This window comes from Salminus brasiliensis, chromosome 7 (genome assembly GCF_030463535.1).
Source record: "Salminus brasiliensis chromosome 7, fSalBra1.hap2, whole genome shotgun sequence".
NCBI classification, from domain to species: Eukaryota; Metazoa; Chordata; class Actinopteri; order Characiformes; family Bryconidae; genus Salminus; species Salminus brasiliensis.
Window position 1 is genome coordinate 38,729,046 of NC_132884.1, and position 18,295 is coordinate 38,747,340.

Genomic DNA, 18,295 nt, shown 5'->3' on the forward strand with positions numbered 1-18,295 from the left:
TTGTGGCGACTCCGGGTTTCTATCCAGCTTTTAGATCAGATGTACGGTTTTTCACACCACTAACCCAATAGAAATGAATGGGGTTCAATAGTTGGTAGCAACACCATAGAAATCACCTAGTAACACCATAGCAACCACCTGGGACACCATATTACCAACTTAGCAACACCATAACAATCACTTAGCATACCATAAAAAAAACACTTAGCAACACCACAGCAACCACTTTGCAACAGCATAGCAAACACTTTGGAACAGCATAGCAGCTATCTGGAATATCCTATTAGCCACTTAGCAACACCATAGCAACCACTTAGCCCCACAATAGCAACAATAGTGTTAACATTGGTTCTCCTGACCAGCATTAATGTTACTCGTCTTGACTAGCATTAGCGTTACCCGACTAACATTAATGTTATTTGACTTGACGAGCTATAACTTTACTTGACTAGCATTAGCAATACTTGAGTAGCATTAATGTTGCTTGATTAGCTGTAGGGTTACTTGACTAGCATTAACGTTACTTGACTTGACTAGCATTAGCGTTAATTGTGAACCATTAACATTGCTTGACTAGCGTTAACGTTACTTGACTTGACTAGCATTAGCGTTAATTGTGTAGCATTAACATTGCTTGACTAGTATTAACATTGCTTGACTTGACTAGCATTAACATTACTTGAGTGGCCTTAACGTTGCTTGACTAGCTGTAGCGTTACATGACTAGCGTAAAGGTTATTTGACTTCACTAGCAGTAGCGTTACTTGTGTAGCATTAACGTTGCTTGACCAGCATTAACATTGCTTGACTTGACTAGCATTAACACTACTTGTGTAGCATTAGCGTTACTTGTGTAGCATTAACGTTGCTTGACTAGCATTAACATTGCTTGACTTGACTAGCATTAACACTACTTGATTAGCATTAGCGTTACTTGTGTAGCATTAACGTTGCTTGACTAGCATTAACATTGCTTGACTTGACTAGCATTAACACTACTTGATTAGCATTAGCGTTACTTGTGTAGCATTAACGCTGCTTGACTTGACTAGCATTAACATTACTTGAGTAGCATTAGCGTTACTTGACTTGACTAGCATTAGCGTTACTTGTGTAGCATTAACATTGCTTGACTTGACTAGCATTAGCGTTACTTGACTTGACTAGCATTAACATTACTTGAGTAGCATTAGCGTTACTTGACTTGACTAGCATTAACATTACTTGAGTAGCCTTAACGTTGCTTGACTAGCTGTAGCGTTACATGACTAGCGTTAATGTTACTTGACTTGATTAGCATTAGCGTTACTGGTCTTGTACTGGAGCACTTGTGGTGCCCTCTGGGTAATGAGGTTTCTGTAGCGTTATTGTGAATTGGGCAGATCCTGATACAGAGAGGGCAGGAGGAGTACCGTCAGCCTCAGACAAGTCCTGGTACTCTAGGAAAAGTCCCCAGAAAGAGTCCAATGTAGAAGTGTGGGTGCTGCGTGCCAGTGAGTACCGGCCCACTTTCAGCACTGTCCCACACACAGTCACACACACCACCTTGTCCCACACACAGTCACACACACACCACCTTGCCCAGACTAAACCGTGTCCTCTCATGGCCCACTTTTTTGTTTGTGTGTTTATCAGTGGCGAGGGTATGTCTGGTGTCTGCTTCCGTCCGTTATCATGCACATCAGCCTTACTATGCATATCAGTGCTATTATACTATTACAGTTTGCTGCCGAATTGGAGGGAAGAGGCAGACGGAGGTGAACTGGCGTTTTCTTGTCATTTCTCACCGAAGGAACAAGCTGGCTTCAGTGGTGATAATTGATCCAGGCTGTGTTGTTGCGTTACTGAAAGTTAGCTTTCCAATCAGCAGTTATTTCATGGATTAAAATCCCGGCGGCAGAGAACTGAAGTGAACCCTTTAGACGAGTCCACAGAGCAGTGTTAACGTCATGTGAACGCACTGTATCATTGCTTAGCAATGCTGGAGATTGGATAATAAATTAGCTGCTTTGAATCCACAATAAGACGCACATGCTCTTACGTTTTCTGAAGACAACAGTAAGACAGTATGCGTCAGTAGTAGAGTATCGGCTGTTGCAGGATGGAGAACGGCCCTAGCCTCTGAACACAATGGCAACATGACTGGAGGCCAGTTGCTACCTCAGTTGATTGACGGTATCTGCTCATAGAGGTGTGGCTTTAACGGTAACAGCTAAAATGTTATATATTATGTGTAATTAAAGGGTTTAGATGTAATGAAAGTCAGTCAGGGTGGTTTGATGTGAAGCGATCCACTCTATATAAGCGTAGGCCCCAAAGTACAGGAGGAATCCGATCGCTCGAACCGTAGGACCTCGGGTGTTCTTGTAGTGTGAACGCCAAAGCGTCTCGATGGGCACATCAACCATATCACTGCCCCAGATAAAAAATACACAATAACCGCAAGACCACACTGTCCACCGCCCTCACCAGTTAGCGGAGCACGTTACAATAGCACGCTAACTAACGGATAAAGGCGACACTCCTGGCTCGTGGCTCGTGATGCCAGGTGTGGCCCTAAAGTAAGAGTTATTCCCATTGCTTTGAACAGAACCACATATAGGTCCACCCTCATTATTAGTGGGTCTCAAGTCAGAAGACATGTGGACTCCAGGGACCCCTGAGTGGTCCAGCAGAATAGGGCACTGTCACTATGGTCATGTTGCTAGCCATTGGCACAATTGGCCTGGCTCTCTCCAGGGTTGGTGGATGGCACTTTCTCCGGTGTGCTGCTGGCCGGCACTGGCGTCTGTTAACTGGTGCATCAGAGCCGGGTACACGGCGTTCCGGTTTCACGGCGCATTGGTTGCCCAGTGATGTTGTAGAGGCACTGGATGGCGGGTTGGAGGAGGCATGCCTCGGTCTTCACCCTCCCAGTGTCGGGAGCATTGCGCGTGATGGGGAGGGGGGTCTTCAATATTGGCGATCCACAGTTGGACAGTTGGACAGAAAATAATCCTAAACATTTTCCCATCAAACAACTCTGGTTCTGTCATTAATGTTCAATATTCAGTATTTGCATTTATTAGAGTGGCCCACTGAACAGCTAAGCATCGTTTAACATTGATATTTGCCTGATCCTCGGTTGTCATATTGATTTTTAACATAATACTCATGTCTCTCTCTCTCTCTCTCTCTCTCTCTCTGTCTTTGTTCTCTCTGCCCTTCAGCTCCCACAATCCTGAATGAGCTGAACTGGACCCAGGCACTGGAGAGGGTGTTCATAGACAACAGCCGAGAAGACCCCTCGCTTCGCTGGCAGGTGTTCGGAAGTGCCACTGGTGTCACTAGATATTATCCAGGTAAATTCTAACAGGCTTAGTGTCGGGAACAGTGTGGACGGATTACAGTTATACAGCTGTAATGATCCATCCAGTATTCCAGTACTCTGTAATAGATTGGGTGCTGCTGAATAAGCGCTTTTGACAGCTGGGAAGAAAACTAATCCACTCTTATTGTTTAGTGACAGGATTAATCAATCACTATAATGTCTCAATATATTTCTATTACCCTTTCTCTGTTCTGTTTACACCAATAATCCATATCAGACAGTGGATAAGGGCTAAAAGCATTACTGCAATAAATGCTAATCTAATCTAATAAAGTGTTTTTTCACAAAACAAAACAGATTTTCACAACAAATGTTACTATATGTATTTATATTTATATTACTCCTTTATATTTTATTTGGATATATAGATTTTTTTATTTTTGAAATATAATATAACAATAAAAGTAAAAAAATAATAATATATTATATATTATTATAATATATTATACACAATAATATATATTTCCATTGTTTTTATATATGGGTTAGGTTGATGATCCACAGTTGGGCAGAAAATAAGGGTTAAAAATTAGAAAAAGTCCAAAGTCCAAATCAGTTTGTTTTTCTACAATAAACATTTTCACATGGTTTTCTCTGGTTTTGTCATTAATATTCAATATGCAATATTTGCATTTATTAGAGTGGCCCACTGAACAGCTAAGCATCTTTCAACACTACTATATGTATTTATATTCATATTACTCCTTTATTTTATTTTATTTTGGATATATAGATTTTTGATTTTTTAAATATAACAGTAAAAGTACAAAAATAATAATATTATGTATATTTTCCCTTGTTTTTATGTATGGGTTGGTTTTTCCCTTGTTTTTATAACAAATTTTATGTTATATACATATTTCATTAAAGATGGAGCTGAAAATATAAAAGGATAATTAATGCAATCAAAAAATCTAATGCAAATTAATCAGTACAATTATCTAGAAATAAAAAATCACATATTCATAAAACTCAATAACTTTAGTACTGAACATTAGATTAAAATGCTTATATTAAGCAAAACTGTCTGCCAGTGGGGTAAATCAGATTTACCTAATAAGATAATATCAATAATATCTAATTATTCTCTAAAAACCTGAAACTAACTCTTTCAAACTTAAGAAGTAGTTTGAATGACAAGCATGTCTGATTACTGACCCCAAATACAGTTAATCAACCAAGACATGTTTGGTATCTGATGTGTGCTTCTTAAGTTTACAATAGAAGATGCTAGGCTAATGTTGCTATCAAATACTGGACTTAGATTGTCACCAACCTTCATCTCTGTAAATACACAACAAATAAGCCTTGATTCATTTGCTTTGAAGCTCTGTTGTAAAGCTTTTTAAGCACATAAAAAAGAAATAATGATAAACAGTCTGGATCAACCACTTTTAAACATTTTAAAGACAATTTTGAAACGACAACTTTCTTCCCCAGTAGTACCAGTGTAGATTTCACTTTAGACTGGGCTGCAGTGCCTGGAATGATGCCATCTATTGTGTGGAGGTAGAAGTGGTGCCAGGTACCTGTCATTCAGCCATGCTGAGGATTCACACCGTGTCCTAAAGCACATTGTGAAGATCTGGGTGCGCTTTGAGCAGATTTACAGACATTTTGAGACATGACGTTGACTCTCACAGCTGGGATTGGTGACAGTCAAAGTCCAGTGTTTGTTAGCAATGTTATCCTGGCATCTCCTGTTCAAAACTGAAGAAGCAAACATCAGATACTAAACATGTCTTGGCTGGTTGACCTCATCTGGGGTCAGCGATAAGTCACGCAAGTTTGACATCTGACTTTTGACTTTTTGCCAAACTATTTGTTCCTTTTCGTTCTTTGATTCAGGCAGTTAAAAACAGCAGATTTTAAAGAAGGAATATCAGCTAATACTTCAGGTTTTAGTATCAAATCAGAAAAGAAAGTGTTATTTTGTCCTCTCATCATAAAATGACCATTTCTGGGGCCCCTGAGCGGTACAGCAGAATAAGGTGCTGTCACTATTTTGCATATAGCAGCCATGGGCTGGAAAGAGCACTCTCCAGGGTGGGTAGATGGCACTTTCTCCCCATATCACTCCAGTGCAATGCTGGCCTGCGCTGGCGTCTGCTGACTGATGCATCAGAGCCGGGTACACGTCACTTTCCTCCAAGCGTGTTGGTTGCCCTGTGAAGTTGCATTGGCTGGAGTTTGGAAAAAGAGGTGCTGGCTGGCTGTGCATGTGTAGGAGGAGGAGGCGTGTGTTGGTCTTCACCTCCTTCTCCTATTGTCAGGAGCATTGGATGTGATTGGGAGAATATGTGTGGGTTGGGTGACTGGTGATCCAGATTGGGCAGAAAATAAATAAATAAATAAATAAATATTTAAAAATGGGTTTTGGTTATTAAGTGGCTGTCTAGTCACTCAGCATCTGTTTTCTGGTAAATGCCACTAGGTAGAGTTTTTCATCCCCCTCTCTCTCTCGCTCTCTCTCTCTCTTGCTATCTCTCTCCCCATCAGCTACTCCATGGAGGGCGCCAAACAAGATTGACCTGTACGATGTGAGGAGACGACCTTGGTGAGTGCTGCTCCTCTCAGCCGGCTGAGGAAAGAGTCCATTTAGTCTGACTTTGATCTCATTGTTTCCAGTGAGTCTCTGGCGGCCACTTCTACTGAGGGCAAGCAAGCATGTGAAGCTCAAATGAAGTCAGACAGCTGCAGCTTACAGTTCGTCCCAGGCTCGGGTCAATACATGTCAGCAGTGTTCACAGGGGCCGGGCCTGTCCCAATTTGCTTTTCATGCCCTCTTGCCCTCTGGATTACAAATCGGATTGCACCATGAGGACAGAGGCTTCATGTAAACACAGCGTGTGGAAAACGAGGCCCACTGCACTTGCACAGTAGGGCCTTTACAAACATCATTTGAACAATATTGAGAGACACCTACAGCTGAAGACATGGCTTAGAAATCAGATGCAGATGATTAGAAGATTGCTTAGAGAGGATTCTGAAGAGCTTGTTATTTTGGCTGTGTCCCAAACCGCTCACTATCACACTGAGTAGTGTGTTAAAAATGGTGCACGACCATTAGATGTTAATGTTAATGTATTAGGCAAAGTATAGAAGTTTGCGATTTGGGACGCAGGCTTAGTAGGGTCTTGATGGTTGAAATGAGTGGTGAAGAAGATCACCATGGCCAGATCCAAAGAGCTCTCTGAGGCCTTCAGAAAGAAGGTTGTAGATGCAGAAGAGTCTGGAAAGGGCTTCAAAAAGATCTCAGAACAATGAGAAATCGGCCGTCCCACTGTCCGCTAAATCATTTACAATTGGAACAACTGACCAACATGGTCAAATCAGGCTGCCCTAGCAAGTTCAGCCCAAGAGCAGACCTCAAGAAGTCTCCAACAGTCCTGAAGTGTCATCATGGACCTACAAGTAGCTCTTAGCACAGTTGCTCTACCATCAACTACCATCTACCATTAGAAAGTCTAATTGAATTGGCCTCCATTTCTCAATACTGTTCAAATGTAGTTTAAATATCCATTTTTAAATATGGTTAAAAATAAAAGAATAAGGTTTTCCTAGGGTATCCTAATTAGCATAGTCCTAAACAGTGTCCTGTGGCTATGCAGCAAGGCATGTAAACAAGGAGGACGAAGAAACGCTGATACTGAAAAACTCCTTGTTCTACAGTGGTAGTAGCTGTGTTCGCAGTTGTAAGACGAGTCCACGGCCGGCTGAGCCACCGTCTCTCAGAGCGGGAAAGTGCTAGCGAGGTGCTAACGAGGCTCCTCTGTGACAGGGTAATTAAGTTCGCACTCAATGAGGCTGTCCCTTACACACTCGCACAGAAAAAAAGAATCCCCAGATACGTCTAAAAGGCTGTTAACCTGAGGCCAAACAACAGAGTTGCATTGCTAGCTTGAGCGTGAGTCGGCTAGCTTGTCAGTGTGACTGACGTGTTAAACAGAGGAGTTGGTAGGTGTTGTCTTTGCTTCATGAACTACAAAAGAACTCTCAGTAACACTATATTTAACAACCCCAGGACCCAACGCTGGGTCCCAGTGGGGATTACACACGTCTATACCTGATGAATAAGTAACTGTAGTTATAGAATAATAAGCTTTAGCCAGTGGGGCTGGGTACAGCCTTTTTCACCAGGGAGGACGGTGTGGTTCTACAGCTATGAACTTGGTTAAGTGACAGGTCTGTGAAGTGAGCTTGGAGAGGAGTGGAGACGTCTGGGATGCCAGACCTCACTGTTGAGCCTTCTGGAGATGAAGTGGGCTTAATTCAGCGAAAGACTGACAAAGGGACACAGCCAGCATGCTCATATGGGACATGGGTGGAATGTGGGATAGGTAGCTGTGCTGTTACTGGGACCCAGTTGGGCTTCCCCAGTGAGCCCTATTGTTACAACCCACCCTAATTTCACATTGGTCCCATCTAGGCCCCATGTGCAATGTACAATCCAGATGGGGGGCATAAGTAACCCCTCCACTGACCCTGGTCAGCATCCATATATGAGGCCAACATGTAACCTAGGGACAAAACTTTCTGGCTCCCACTTGGGACATCCATACAGGCCCTGCCTACGCAATGTCCCCTGTAAAGAGCTTGCAGTGTAGGGGTGATTAGAGTATGGGTGACGGGAATGGGCTGTGCTCCATGTGCTTTGCTGGGTGTGATATAGCTGATATTGTCAGGGTTTAAGGCCACTTTATAACATATGCATAAGCAGTGAATAATTCATTTTATAAATCACTGCTTGATGATTTACAGCTTATGCCAGTAATGATGAGATGACTTAAGGCTTTAAATGATAAAACGGCCAAAGGTGAGGGACGTTTATCTCATTTATAACACTGTTATGAGACATTATCCACAGGTAATGTAACTTAAACGTAGAAGGCCTACATAAGAACACGGTATATTATTAAAATGTATTGCTACTTAATATATAGTGTATCTATAATAATAATAATAATAATAAAGATCTATAATAGTAATTACTTACATTGCTTTATGTAGTGTTTGACACCCAAGCAGATTTAAAAGCATGTCAAGCATGTCAGCACAGCACCGTCTGCACAATCTGCCCAGTTAACATTTGAACGTTGACAGGCACTGATAACATTTCTGCAGCATGAGCTGCCTCAGAGGCAGACAGGCTATAAAACAGGCAAAGCAGTGTGTTTGATTTTGGGTTATGGATTGTGAAGTGTAATTTTGGCTAAGCATCCGTGACTCGATTAGATTTAAATTGACAATCAATTCAATCATAAAGAAGCAGGGATTTAGGAGTCTGGTTTGTTTGTTTGAAATTGTGTCTCAATTTTAATGGAAGGTTATGTGTAGGGATGCATTTAAATATACCAGATGGTTCTGAACAACGTGTGTCTGTATATATATATATATATATATCTTTTTATATATCGAATAAGCAACAGTCTAACCCAGTATCTGGGTTGATTCGTCCCTCAGACCTCTGTCAGTAGTTATCCACCACTAACAGCACCTGACCCAGTCCTATGGCCCGAACTATTTGGCCCTTGTTAAATTCGTTCAGATCTTCACCTAGCCTGGCTGTTTAATTACTGTCAGTTACAGTGACTGGTCTTAATGTTTTGGCTCATCAGTTTATGTGAAGGATTGACAGTTTCAGCATTACTTTCAGATATTATGGTCTATTTTCATGCTCCACTGTAAAATAGCTCCAGATTGCAGACTCTACACTCTTTTATTTACCTTCTGAGAACGTCTGCACTGCTGCAGCTGGCTGGGGATTTTGTCTGTTAATGGTGCCTTGAGGACACCAGATGGCGCTCCGAACACCATTGTTAAAATGAAAAAGACCCAGGACTGGATTAAAATAGCCAGTACCTGATCCATTAAAACATGCCTGGATCGGCCCTAGTCCTGATCCACTGGATAAGATCTGGACGTCCCTATGTAAAACACACAGAAAAAACTAAGCTAATCCTTTTGCAGTTAGTCAAAAAGATCAAGTTGCTGGGTGTTAATTTCCATGTACTGCAGTGGATAATATATTAATCTATTAAGATTATTAAAATAATCTAAAGGCCTCTGAAGGTGTCAGTATCTGGGTTGATTTGTCCCTCAGACCAGTGTCAGTAGTTACCCACCAGTCATTACCCAGTCATCTGGCCCTAACAGTATGACTCTTGTTAAACTTACTGTCTTACATGCATCCCAGATCGGGCCGACCTTTAGGCCCCTACAGTCAGCTGTAGGGTGTCGCACCGTAAAGTGTGTATATGTGGTGTGTCTGTATGCCGCAGTGGTATTTGCTGTCTGAGTGTGTGTTGTTTCTCTGGTCTAGTTGGTGCCCACTGTTCTTGTCCCCCCTTCCCCTTCAAGCGCCCCTTTTAGACTGTTGCTTAGCAACCTGTGCCCAGCTGTGCTGATTGGCAGGGCCGTGGCAGGGGGGGGAGGCAGGACGTGTCAGGTCAAGTTTGCGTGATTATGGGCCAGCGCGCTGTCTGTGTGTATTACACTCTCCGCATGGCTCCACCAATCCCGCATCCCAGATGACAAGACCGCCGCTTCAGTAAGCCAACCACGGGGCCGAAAGGACAGTGACAGACAGAGAGTGAAGAATGAGTCTGGCAGCCCTTTCACACACACACACACACACACACACACACACAAGCTAACATGCACCGGAACACACACACGTGTGTCATAACCTGAGGTATTTACCTATGAAATCATACAAACTAATCCTATCAGAATTCTCTATTAAAGCTAATGTAACAGCGTATACACTTTGGACAAAAGTATTGGGACACCTGCCCATTCATCTGTTCTTTTGAAATCAAGGCCATTAAAAAGAGTCTATCCTGCTTTTGTTGGAGTAACTGTCTCTACTGTCCAGGGAAGAAGGCTTTCTACTAGATTTTGGAGGAGCATTGCTGTGAGGATTTGATTGCATTCAGCAACAAGAGCATGAGTGAGACTGCAGCGGTACGGAACTGCTGCAGTGAACAACCCACTCTGGGTGGACCAATACACAGGTGGCCAAAACTTGCAAAAGTGTGTGGACACCCCTTTCTGTTGAATGCATTTAGCTACTTTAAGTTGCACCTATTGCTGACACAGATGTGCATGTCCTCTGGAGTGATGGATGATGCTCCATCCAATACTTTTGGGATGAGTTGGGAAGTTGGGGGTGAGGTTGGGTGGTGATCATCCAACATTCTGACTTCACTGACGATATTTTCACTGAATGCAATCAAATTCTCACAGCCGTGCTCCATATCAGTAGAGACAGTTACACCTTTTTTTAATTACCCTTGATTTGGGGGAAAAAACAATGAATATGCAGGTGTCCCAAAACTTTTGTCAATAAAGACGGTACCACTTGAATGAACCGTCAAATGATTGGCTAGCTCTTACACCCCACCTTCAGCTGATTGACCTCTCAACTCTGACCGATAAAATGAATGGGCCAGTCAGCAGACCTGATTGTCTCTAATTGCTCTGATGTTAACTATTAACATGCCTCCATTATAACCGGGGTGTGTGTATGGGCATCGATGGAGGACGAGGCAGAGCGATGGTGTGATGAAAAGGTAGAGAGAAAAGGAGAGAGGAGATAGAGTGAGTGAGTGATTGCTCGGAGATGGAAAGAAGTGAGGGTTTAGTGGTGAGAGAATGAGGGATTTAAAGAGAGAGAGGGAATTTGAAGGAGAGACATAGAGACAGAATGGTACGTCTGTTAGCCAAGCGTGCTACAGAGATGCTATTAGCATGCAGGTTGAGCCCAGCATAGCGGCCCAAAAGCACATATTGATTTTTTGGGGGAAAAGTCAATCTGGTTCCTCAGTAAATATTATGGCAGCTGCTGAAAGGCACGGAGAGCCTCGGCCGCGGCTGCAGAAATGTCACAGGCAGAAACGACCGGAGCCGAGGGCTTTGCTCACCTGCCATTTGCCTCCATGTCTTTTTTTAAAAGATTAAAGAGCAAAGGTAATCCCCTTTAGCCAGAGACTGATGCTGAGATATAGCCTACCATCATTCACAGACCAGTGATATAGAATTAATGTTAAAATGCTTCTACATACAGTATGTAAAGCCTCCTTCAGAATTAATGGCACCCCTTGGTAAAAGTCTTAATGGTTTGTCAGAGCTTTCCCTTAAAAAAGGATAATCTAATACATCCCTCATTTGCACAGATATGGCAATGACCATATGCATAATATACTACCATATATGTACATTATTATTATAAATTGAATGATTTTTCACCCTTTTCATCCCCAGTTTTGACCGCCAATTACCCAATTCATATGTCACCCCCCCCCCCCCCCCCCCCCCCCCCTCCTTCGCACGTGATGCCCCAGACACTAGTTAGGGTGGACCAACACATGGCACCTTCGACACAAGCATGGTCAATCTCGCATATGCAGCTTGTCTAGTCCCTGTAGAGAAGTACTGCCTATAGAATAGGACTCTCTGGAGCAGATAAACGTCATGAAGCTATTGGCACCATGCTGCCTAATGCCAGGCGTGGGCTAGTAGAGGGGTGTATGAAGCCCCTCAGAATTGAGCAGTGGAAGAACTGTGTTCTCTGGAATGGTGGATGGTGGTGCTCCATCCAATACGTTTGGGATGAGTTGAGGAGTTGAGGATGATGAGGTGGGGTGGTGATCATCATCCAACATCCTGACCTCACTAAGGCACTACGGGGCAGTGGTGGCTCAGCAGTTAGAGCGCCGGGTTATCTATAACAGGGTTGTGGGTCCCATACCTGGGCTTGGCAAGCTGCTACTGTTGGGCCCTTGAGCAAGGCCCTTTACCCTCTCTGCTCCCCGGACGCTGGAGTTGGCTGCCCACCGCTCTGGGTGTGTGTGTGTACTCACTGCCCCTAGTTCACTAGTTCACTACTGTGTGAGTGTGTGTTCACTACCACAGATGGGTTAAATGCGGAGGACACATTTGTGCACACGTGCACCTTTACCTTACCTTTGGTGCTGAATGCAAGCAAATCCTCACAGCAATGCTCTGCCCTGCAGTCTAGTAGAAAGCTTTCTTCCCTGGACGGCAGAGACAGTAAACTTAATACAGGTGTCCACATACTTTTGTCCATGTAGTGTAGTGTGAATCTGGCAGTAGTTCTTTACATTGTGTCAGAATTTGATGACGTACGGACCAATAGAAATGCTCCTAAATGACCTGGAATAAAATCTTTGTACATTGACTTCCATTGAGAGTTAAGAAGGTTTTCTCCTTCTCCTGTAAAGTTCCCATTTTGATGATACTGGGTTTCTGCATGACGAGTGAGAAATAATAGATATATGAATTAGATTTGAGATGATTAGCTAACGTCATTTTCTCAGGGAATATATTCAGCTGCTCTGCTGCTACAGGACCTCACTGCTGCGCTGTTTCAGGAGCGAACCTGTTTGTTAGTCTGTGGGACAATTCTCCAGCGGAGGCTCCGGTCGAGCGAGGCCTTGTGTTGATATTCTGATAGTGTCGTCTATTTCCCGGGAAATACAATCTGTTTTCTACAGTTTCATATTTATGAAAGGTAAACAGAGACCTCTCTGGTCATCCGGCAGCACAGACGCGCATCTCTGCATCGCACTCTTTGAATAATCAACAAAAAAAGTTGGATAAATAAAAGCCCGACAACATCTTCCTCCAGCACAGCGAGCGGCTCTGCTCCACATCCGCCCATATTCCACATCCGCCCATATTCCACATCTTAATTCAATCTTTATTCACAGACGCACACAGAGGAGGAGCAGAGAGCAGCCGTCCATTAAATAATAACCCCAACACACACACACATGAGAGTACACACACACACACACACACACACACACACGTGTGATATCTCTCACTCACACACATGCTATATAAACAGCTATTTCCACACACACTATCTCTCCCTCCCTCTCTCTCTCTCTCTCTCTCTCTCTCTCTCTTTCTCTCTCCATCTCTCTCTCCCTCCTTCTCTCTCTCTCTCCCTCACACACATACACACACACACAGACAAACAGAGTCCTGAGCAATTATACACCACCCCCCTGTCGACTGGTCACACCTGCATATTTGTGTTCAGATATTAGCAGCTGCATGGTGTGTGTGTAGTTGTGTGTGTAGTTGTGTGTGTGTGTGTGTGTGTGTGTCAGCTGAGCATATCGTTCTGACGGATAAGCATCGATAATCGCCTCATTTCTAATTTGCTAATTTTAGTGGCACCTCGTCAGATGGAGGAAAGCAGACCGAATCTGAGAGGGAGAGGGGGAGAGAGAGAGAGAGAGGTACAGAGGGAGAGGGAGAGAGAGGGGGGGAGAGGGAGAGAGAGAAGGAGAGAGAGAGGAAGATGGAGAGGGAGATGGAGAGAGAGAGAGAGAGAGAGAGAAAGAGGGAGAGGGAGAGAAGGAGAGAGAGAGGTAGAGAGGAAGAGGGAGAGAAGGAGAGAGCGGTAGAGAGGGAGAGGTAGAGAGGGAGAGGTAGAGAGGAAGAGGGAGAGAAGGAGGGAGAGGTAGAGAGGAAGAGGGAGAGAAGGAGAGAGAGGTAGAGAGGAAGAGGGAGAGAAGGAGAGAGAGGTAGAGAGGAAGAGGGAGAGGTAGAGAGGGAGAGGGAGAGAAGGAGAGAGAGAGGTAGAGAGGAAGAGGGAGAGAAGGAGAGAGTGGTAGAGAGGGAGAGGTAGAGAGGGAGAGGTAGAGAGGAAGAGGGAGAGAAGGAGAGAGAGGTAGAGAGGAAGAGGGAGAGGTAGAGAGGGAGAAAGGGAGAGAGAGAGGTAGAGAGAGAGAGAGAGGTAGAGGGGGAGAGAAGGAGAGAGAGAGATAGAGAGGAAGAGGGAGAGAAGGAGAGAGAGGTAGAGAGAGAGAGAGGTAGAGAGAGAGAGAGGTAGAGAGAGGTAGAGGGGGAGAGAAGGAGAGAGAGAGGTAGAGAGGAAGAGGGAGAGGGAGAGAGATAGGTAGTGAGGGAGAGAGGGAGAGAAGGAGAGAGAGAGGTAGAGAGAGAGAGGTAGAGAGGAAGAGGGAGAGAAGGAGAGAGAGGTAGAGAGGAAGAGGGAGAGGTAGAGAGAGAGAGGTAGAGAGAGGTAGAGAGGAAGAGGGAGAGAAGGAGAGAGAGGTAGAGAGGAAGAGGGAGAGAAGGAGAGAGAGGTAGAGAGGAAGAGAGAGAGAAGGAGAGAGAGGGAGAGAGAGAGGAAGAGGGAGAGAAGGAGAGAGAGGGAGAGAGAGAGGAAGAGAGAGAGAAGGAGAGAGAGGTAGAGAGGAAGAGGGAGAGAAGGAGAGAGAGGTAGAGAGGGAGAGGTAGAGAGGAAGAGGGAGAGAAGGAGAGAGAGGTAGAGAGGAAGAGAGAGAGGTAGAGAGGTAGAGAGGGAGAGGTAGAGAGAGAGAGAGGTAGAGAGAGAGGTAGAGAGAGAGAGAGGTAGAGAGAGAGGTAGAGGGGGAGAGAAGGAGAGAGAGAGGTAGAGAGGAAGAGGGAGAGGGAGAGAGATAGGTAGTGAGGGAGAGAGGGAGAGAAGGAGAGGTAGAGAGGAAGAGGGAGAGAAGGAGAGAGAGGTAGAGAGGAAGAGGGAGAGGGAGAGAGATAGGTAGTGAGGGAGAGAGGGAGAGAAGGAGAGGTAGAGAGGAAGAGGGAGAGAAGGAGAGAGAGGTAGAGAGGAAGAGGGAGAGGTAGAGAGAGAGGTGGAGAGGTGGAGAGGAAGAGAGAGAGAGAGAGGTAGAGAGGAAGAGAGAGAGAGAGAGAGAGAGAGAGAGAGGTAGAGAGGAAGAGAGGAAGAGAGAGAGAGAGAGGTAGAGAGGAAGAGAGGGAGAGAGAGAGGGAGAGAGGGAGAGAAGGATGCTGAATGCAATCAAATCCCCACAGCAATGCTCTTCCAAAACCTAGTAAAAAGTCTTCTTCCCTGGACAGTAGAGACCGTTCACAATGAAGAAGCAGGTGTCCCAGTACTTTTGTCCATAGAGTGTGTGTAGAGAGAGAAGAAAGAGGTATATTGAGAGAGACAAGAGTACATTGAGATCTGGAAATACTGAGAGAGCGAGACAGAGATAGAGTGAGAGAGAGAGAGAGAGAGAGAGAGAGAGAGAGGTAGAGAGGTAGAGAGGAAGAGAGGAAGAGAGGGAGAGGTAGAGAGGTAGAGAGGTAGAGAGAGAGAGAGGGAGAGAAGGATGCTGAATACAATCAAATCCCCACAGCAATGCTCTTCCAAAACCTAGTAAAAAGTCTTCTTCCCTGGACAGTAGAGACCGTTCACAATGAAGAAGCAGGTGTCCCAGTACTTTTGTCCATAGAGTGTGTGTAGAGAGAGAAGAAAGAGGTATATTGAGAGAGACAAGAGTACATTGAGATCTGGAAATACTGAGAGAGCGAGACAGAGATAGAGTGAGAGAGAGAGAGAGAGAGAGAGAGAGAGAGAGAGGATAGGTCAGAGAGCATGAACACAATCTCCTGTGAATGTTCTCCCTTCAGAGGTAAAGGACTGACTTTTATTTCTTTATTTATTTTATTCTCGTTCTGCTCTGCACTGCGGTACAAGCCTCAGTGCCTCGATTCTGGAAGTGCAGCACGATCAAAACAAAACAGGCCTCATTACAATGTCCATCCCTGCCTCCACTTCAGTGGGGGGGGGGGGCGTATTCCGTAGCAGCGTGATTGGCGTCTCTGGAAACACTGCAGTCTGTGATTAAGGCCGAGTTTTCATTGCTAAAAAAATGTCATTGCATATAGAAGGTTTCGGGCCGCTGACATTTCAGTAAAGCGCTGTTTCAGGGCTGTGTGTGGGGTTGGTGTTGAATACATTCGCTACGCTAATGCTAAACAGAGCAGGCTCCAGCGCTGCAAAGTTTAGCCTGTGTTTGCTCACAGTAAAAAAATCAACAGCGCTCAATTAGTTCCGCTAGCGTTCATTTGGCCAGCGCTAGTCCCATATTAACCACAGTTCATTTAATGGAGTTTACCGTCCCATATTTATGCTCATCTTCCATTTAGGCCAACAGAGGCCCGTTTATCGACCATGCATTCTTATGATCTCTATCCATCCCTGCATTAGCACACTATATGTACACTAAATTGACAAAAGTGTTGGGACACCACTCTGTATATATATAAATATATTCACTGTGGTCCACTGTGCATGACCCTTATCTCTAAAGCTGAATGCTATGGTCATGTTCATTTAAACTGTATGGACAAAATTATTGGAACACCTGCTCATGCCTTATATCTTCTGAAATCAATGGTATTAGAAAAATAGTTGATCCTGCTTTTGCTGGGGTAACTGTCTCTACTGTCCAGGGAACAAAATCTTTCTGCTAGATTTTGGAGCACTGCTGTTAGGATTGGATTGCATTCAGCAACAAGAGTGTAAGTGAGGTCAGCATGTTGAATGATCACAACCCCACCTCATCTTCAACTCCCCAGCTTCGATAAACCACCATTCAGCCCAATGCCGGGGGCCCTAATACTCCATCTAGCCCACGCCTGGCATTAGGCATAGTTGCAAAAGGTTCATGTTGATCCACTCCAGAGAGTCCTATTCTATTGGCAGTACTTCTCTACTGGGACTAGACAAGCTGTGTGTGTGTGTGTGTGTACATGTGCACAGTTGGGGCAGCACGCAATGGGTGCATGTTAAAGTATGTCCACAAACATTTGGACATGTAGTGTATGTTTGTATGTAGGGTGTCTCGTGGGCACTGTCACATGTGTCCCGTCCCGGATTTACGCAACGGCAGATGTTCATGATGACAGATCCTCACTAGCCAGGCTGGCCGGTGCTTGCTTCAGCACTCGGCAGCATGTGTGTGTGTGTGTGTGTGTTTGGGGTTGACTGTTGGAGTCTGTGTGTGCTGTGGGATCAGGGGAGCAGGATCGTGGTGGCACCAGCCAGGCCCATCTGTGCGTCACCTGGCCCGGGCACTTGGGAGTCTGGGTAATGACTGGGAAGGAATGGCATCGCAGGGCCGCAGTGGAGGGGTAATTATGGAGTGGAATCCATGCAGAAACAGCACATCTGGATCTAGCAGGCAGGCCTGTGTGCGGGTAAGCGCTGAGGTTGAGGACAAGCTCGGCTCAGCTGTGTTTAGGCCCGGCCGGCGAAGGCCAGAGTGCAGGAAGTCCACAGGCGGTTTGGCTCGGTCAGGGAAGGTCGCCAGCTAAGTAGCCGAATGCTAATAATATTGAATGAAGAAATAGTGTAGACTTGAGGGTGGATGATATGGTAGAAACACTGCATCACATCACATGGACACTATATGGCCAAATGTTTATGGACACTGCTTTCTAATGAATGCATTCCGCTACTTTAAATTGCTCCCACAAACAGAGCATGTCTAGCCCCTGTATAGAAGTACTGCCAATAGACTAGAACTCTCTGGAGCAGATAAACATGAGTCCATTGGCACCATGCTTAATTCCAGGCGTGGGCTAGAGGGGTTCTTTAAAGAACCGTTCATTGTAGGGTTCTGTACACAGATGGAATGCATGGCGCCCTTTCTGTTCGTTACATCGTTTATCCAGGGGGAAACCCGCTCTGCTTCTGCGCTGTTAGCTCAATGAAGGTGGTCTGAGACACTGAGGCTTGGTCTGGGAGAAGGGGGCGGGTCTACCAAATGAGTAGGCGAGTCTGGCTCCACCTCTGGTCTGTCCTGAGCAGACACTGGTTGCAAATTTGACAACATGGCGGACAGTCTAGAGACCAATGACATGGACATAATCACTAACTTGTTGACCTCCCAATGATGATGATGTGACTGGCTTCAATCACTGCCTGGTTTGTTTTGAGGCTTCCTCGTGACTGCAGTTGGACCCACTCACCACATTCATTGCTCTGAGATTTCCTCCAGACTGCTGTTGGCCACTGTGATTGGTGTACTAATGACAGCCCGGTCGGCAGTAGTTTCAGTTTGTTTAGTTCTGTCTTCACTCGAAACTTTAGTCTGTCAGCTTTAGCCTTCT

At 44.8% G+C, this 18,295-nt stretch overlaps 1 protein-coding gene across 4 annotated transcripts in view; it reads left to right on the forward strand.

The window, feature by feature from the left end:
- Positions 1-18,295, forward strand: part of cacna2d2a (calcium channel, voltage-dependent, alpha 2/delta subunit 2a) — a 295,606-nt gene that overhangs the window by 214,993 nt on the left and 62,318 nt on the right. For all 4 annotated transcript variants that reach the window (XM_072684877.1, XM_072684878.1, XM_072684879.1 and 1 more), the window contains 2 exons: positions 3,210-3,341; positions 5,870-5,927. In XM_072684877.1, the coding sequence (XP_072540978.1) occupies positions 3,210-3,341; positions 5,870-5,927 (190 nt within the window). The remainder of the gene's footprint in view (positions 1-3,209; positions 3,342-5,869; positions 5,928-18,295) is intronic.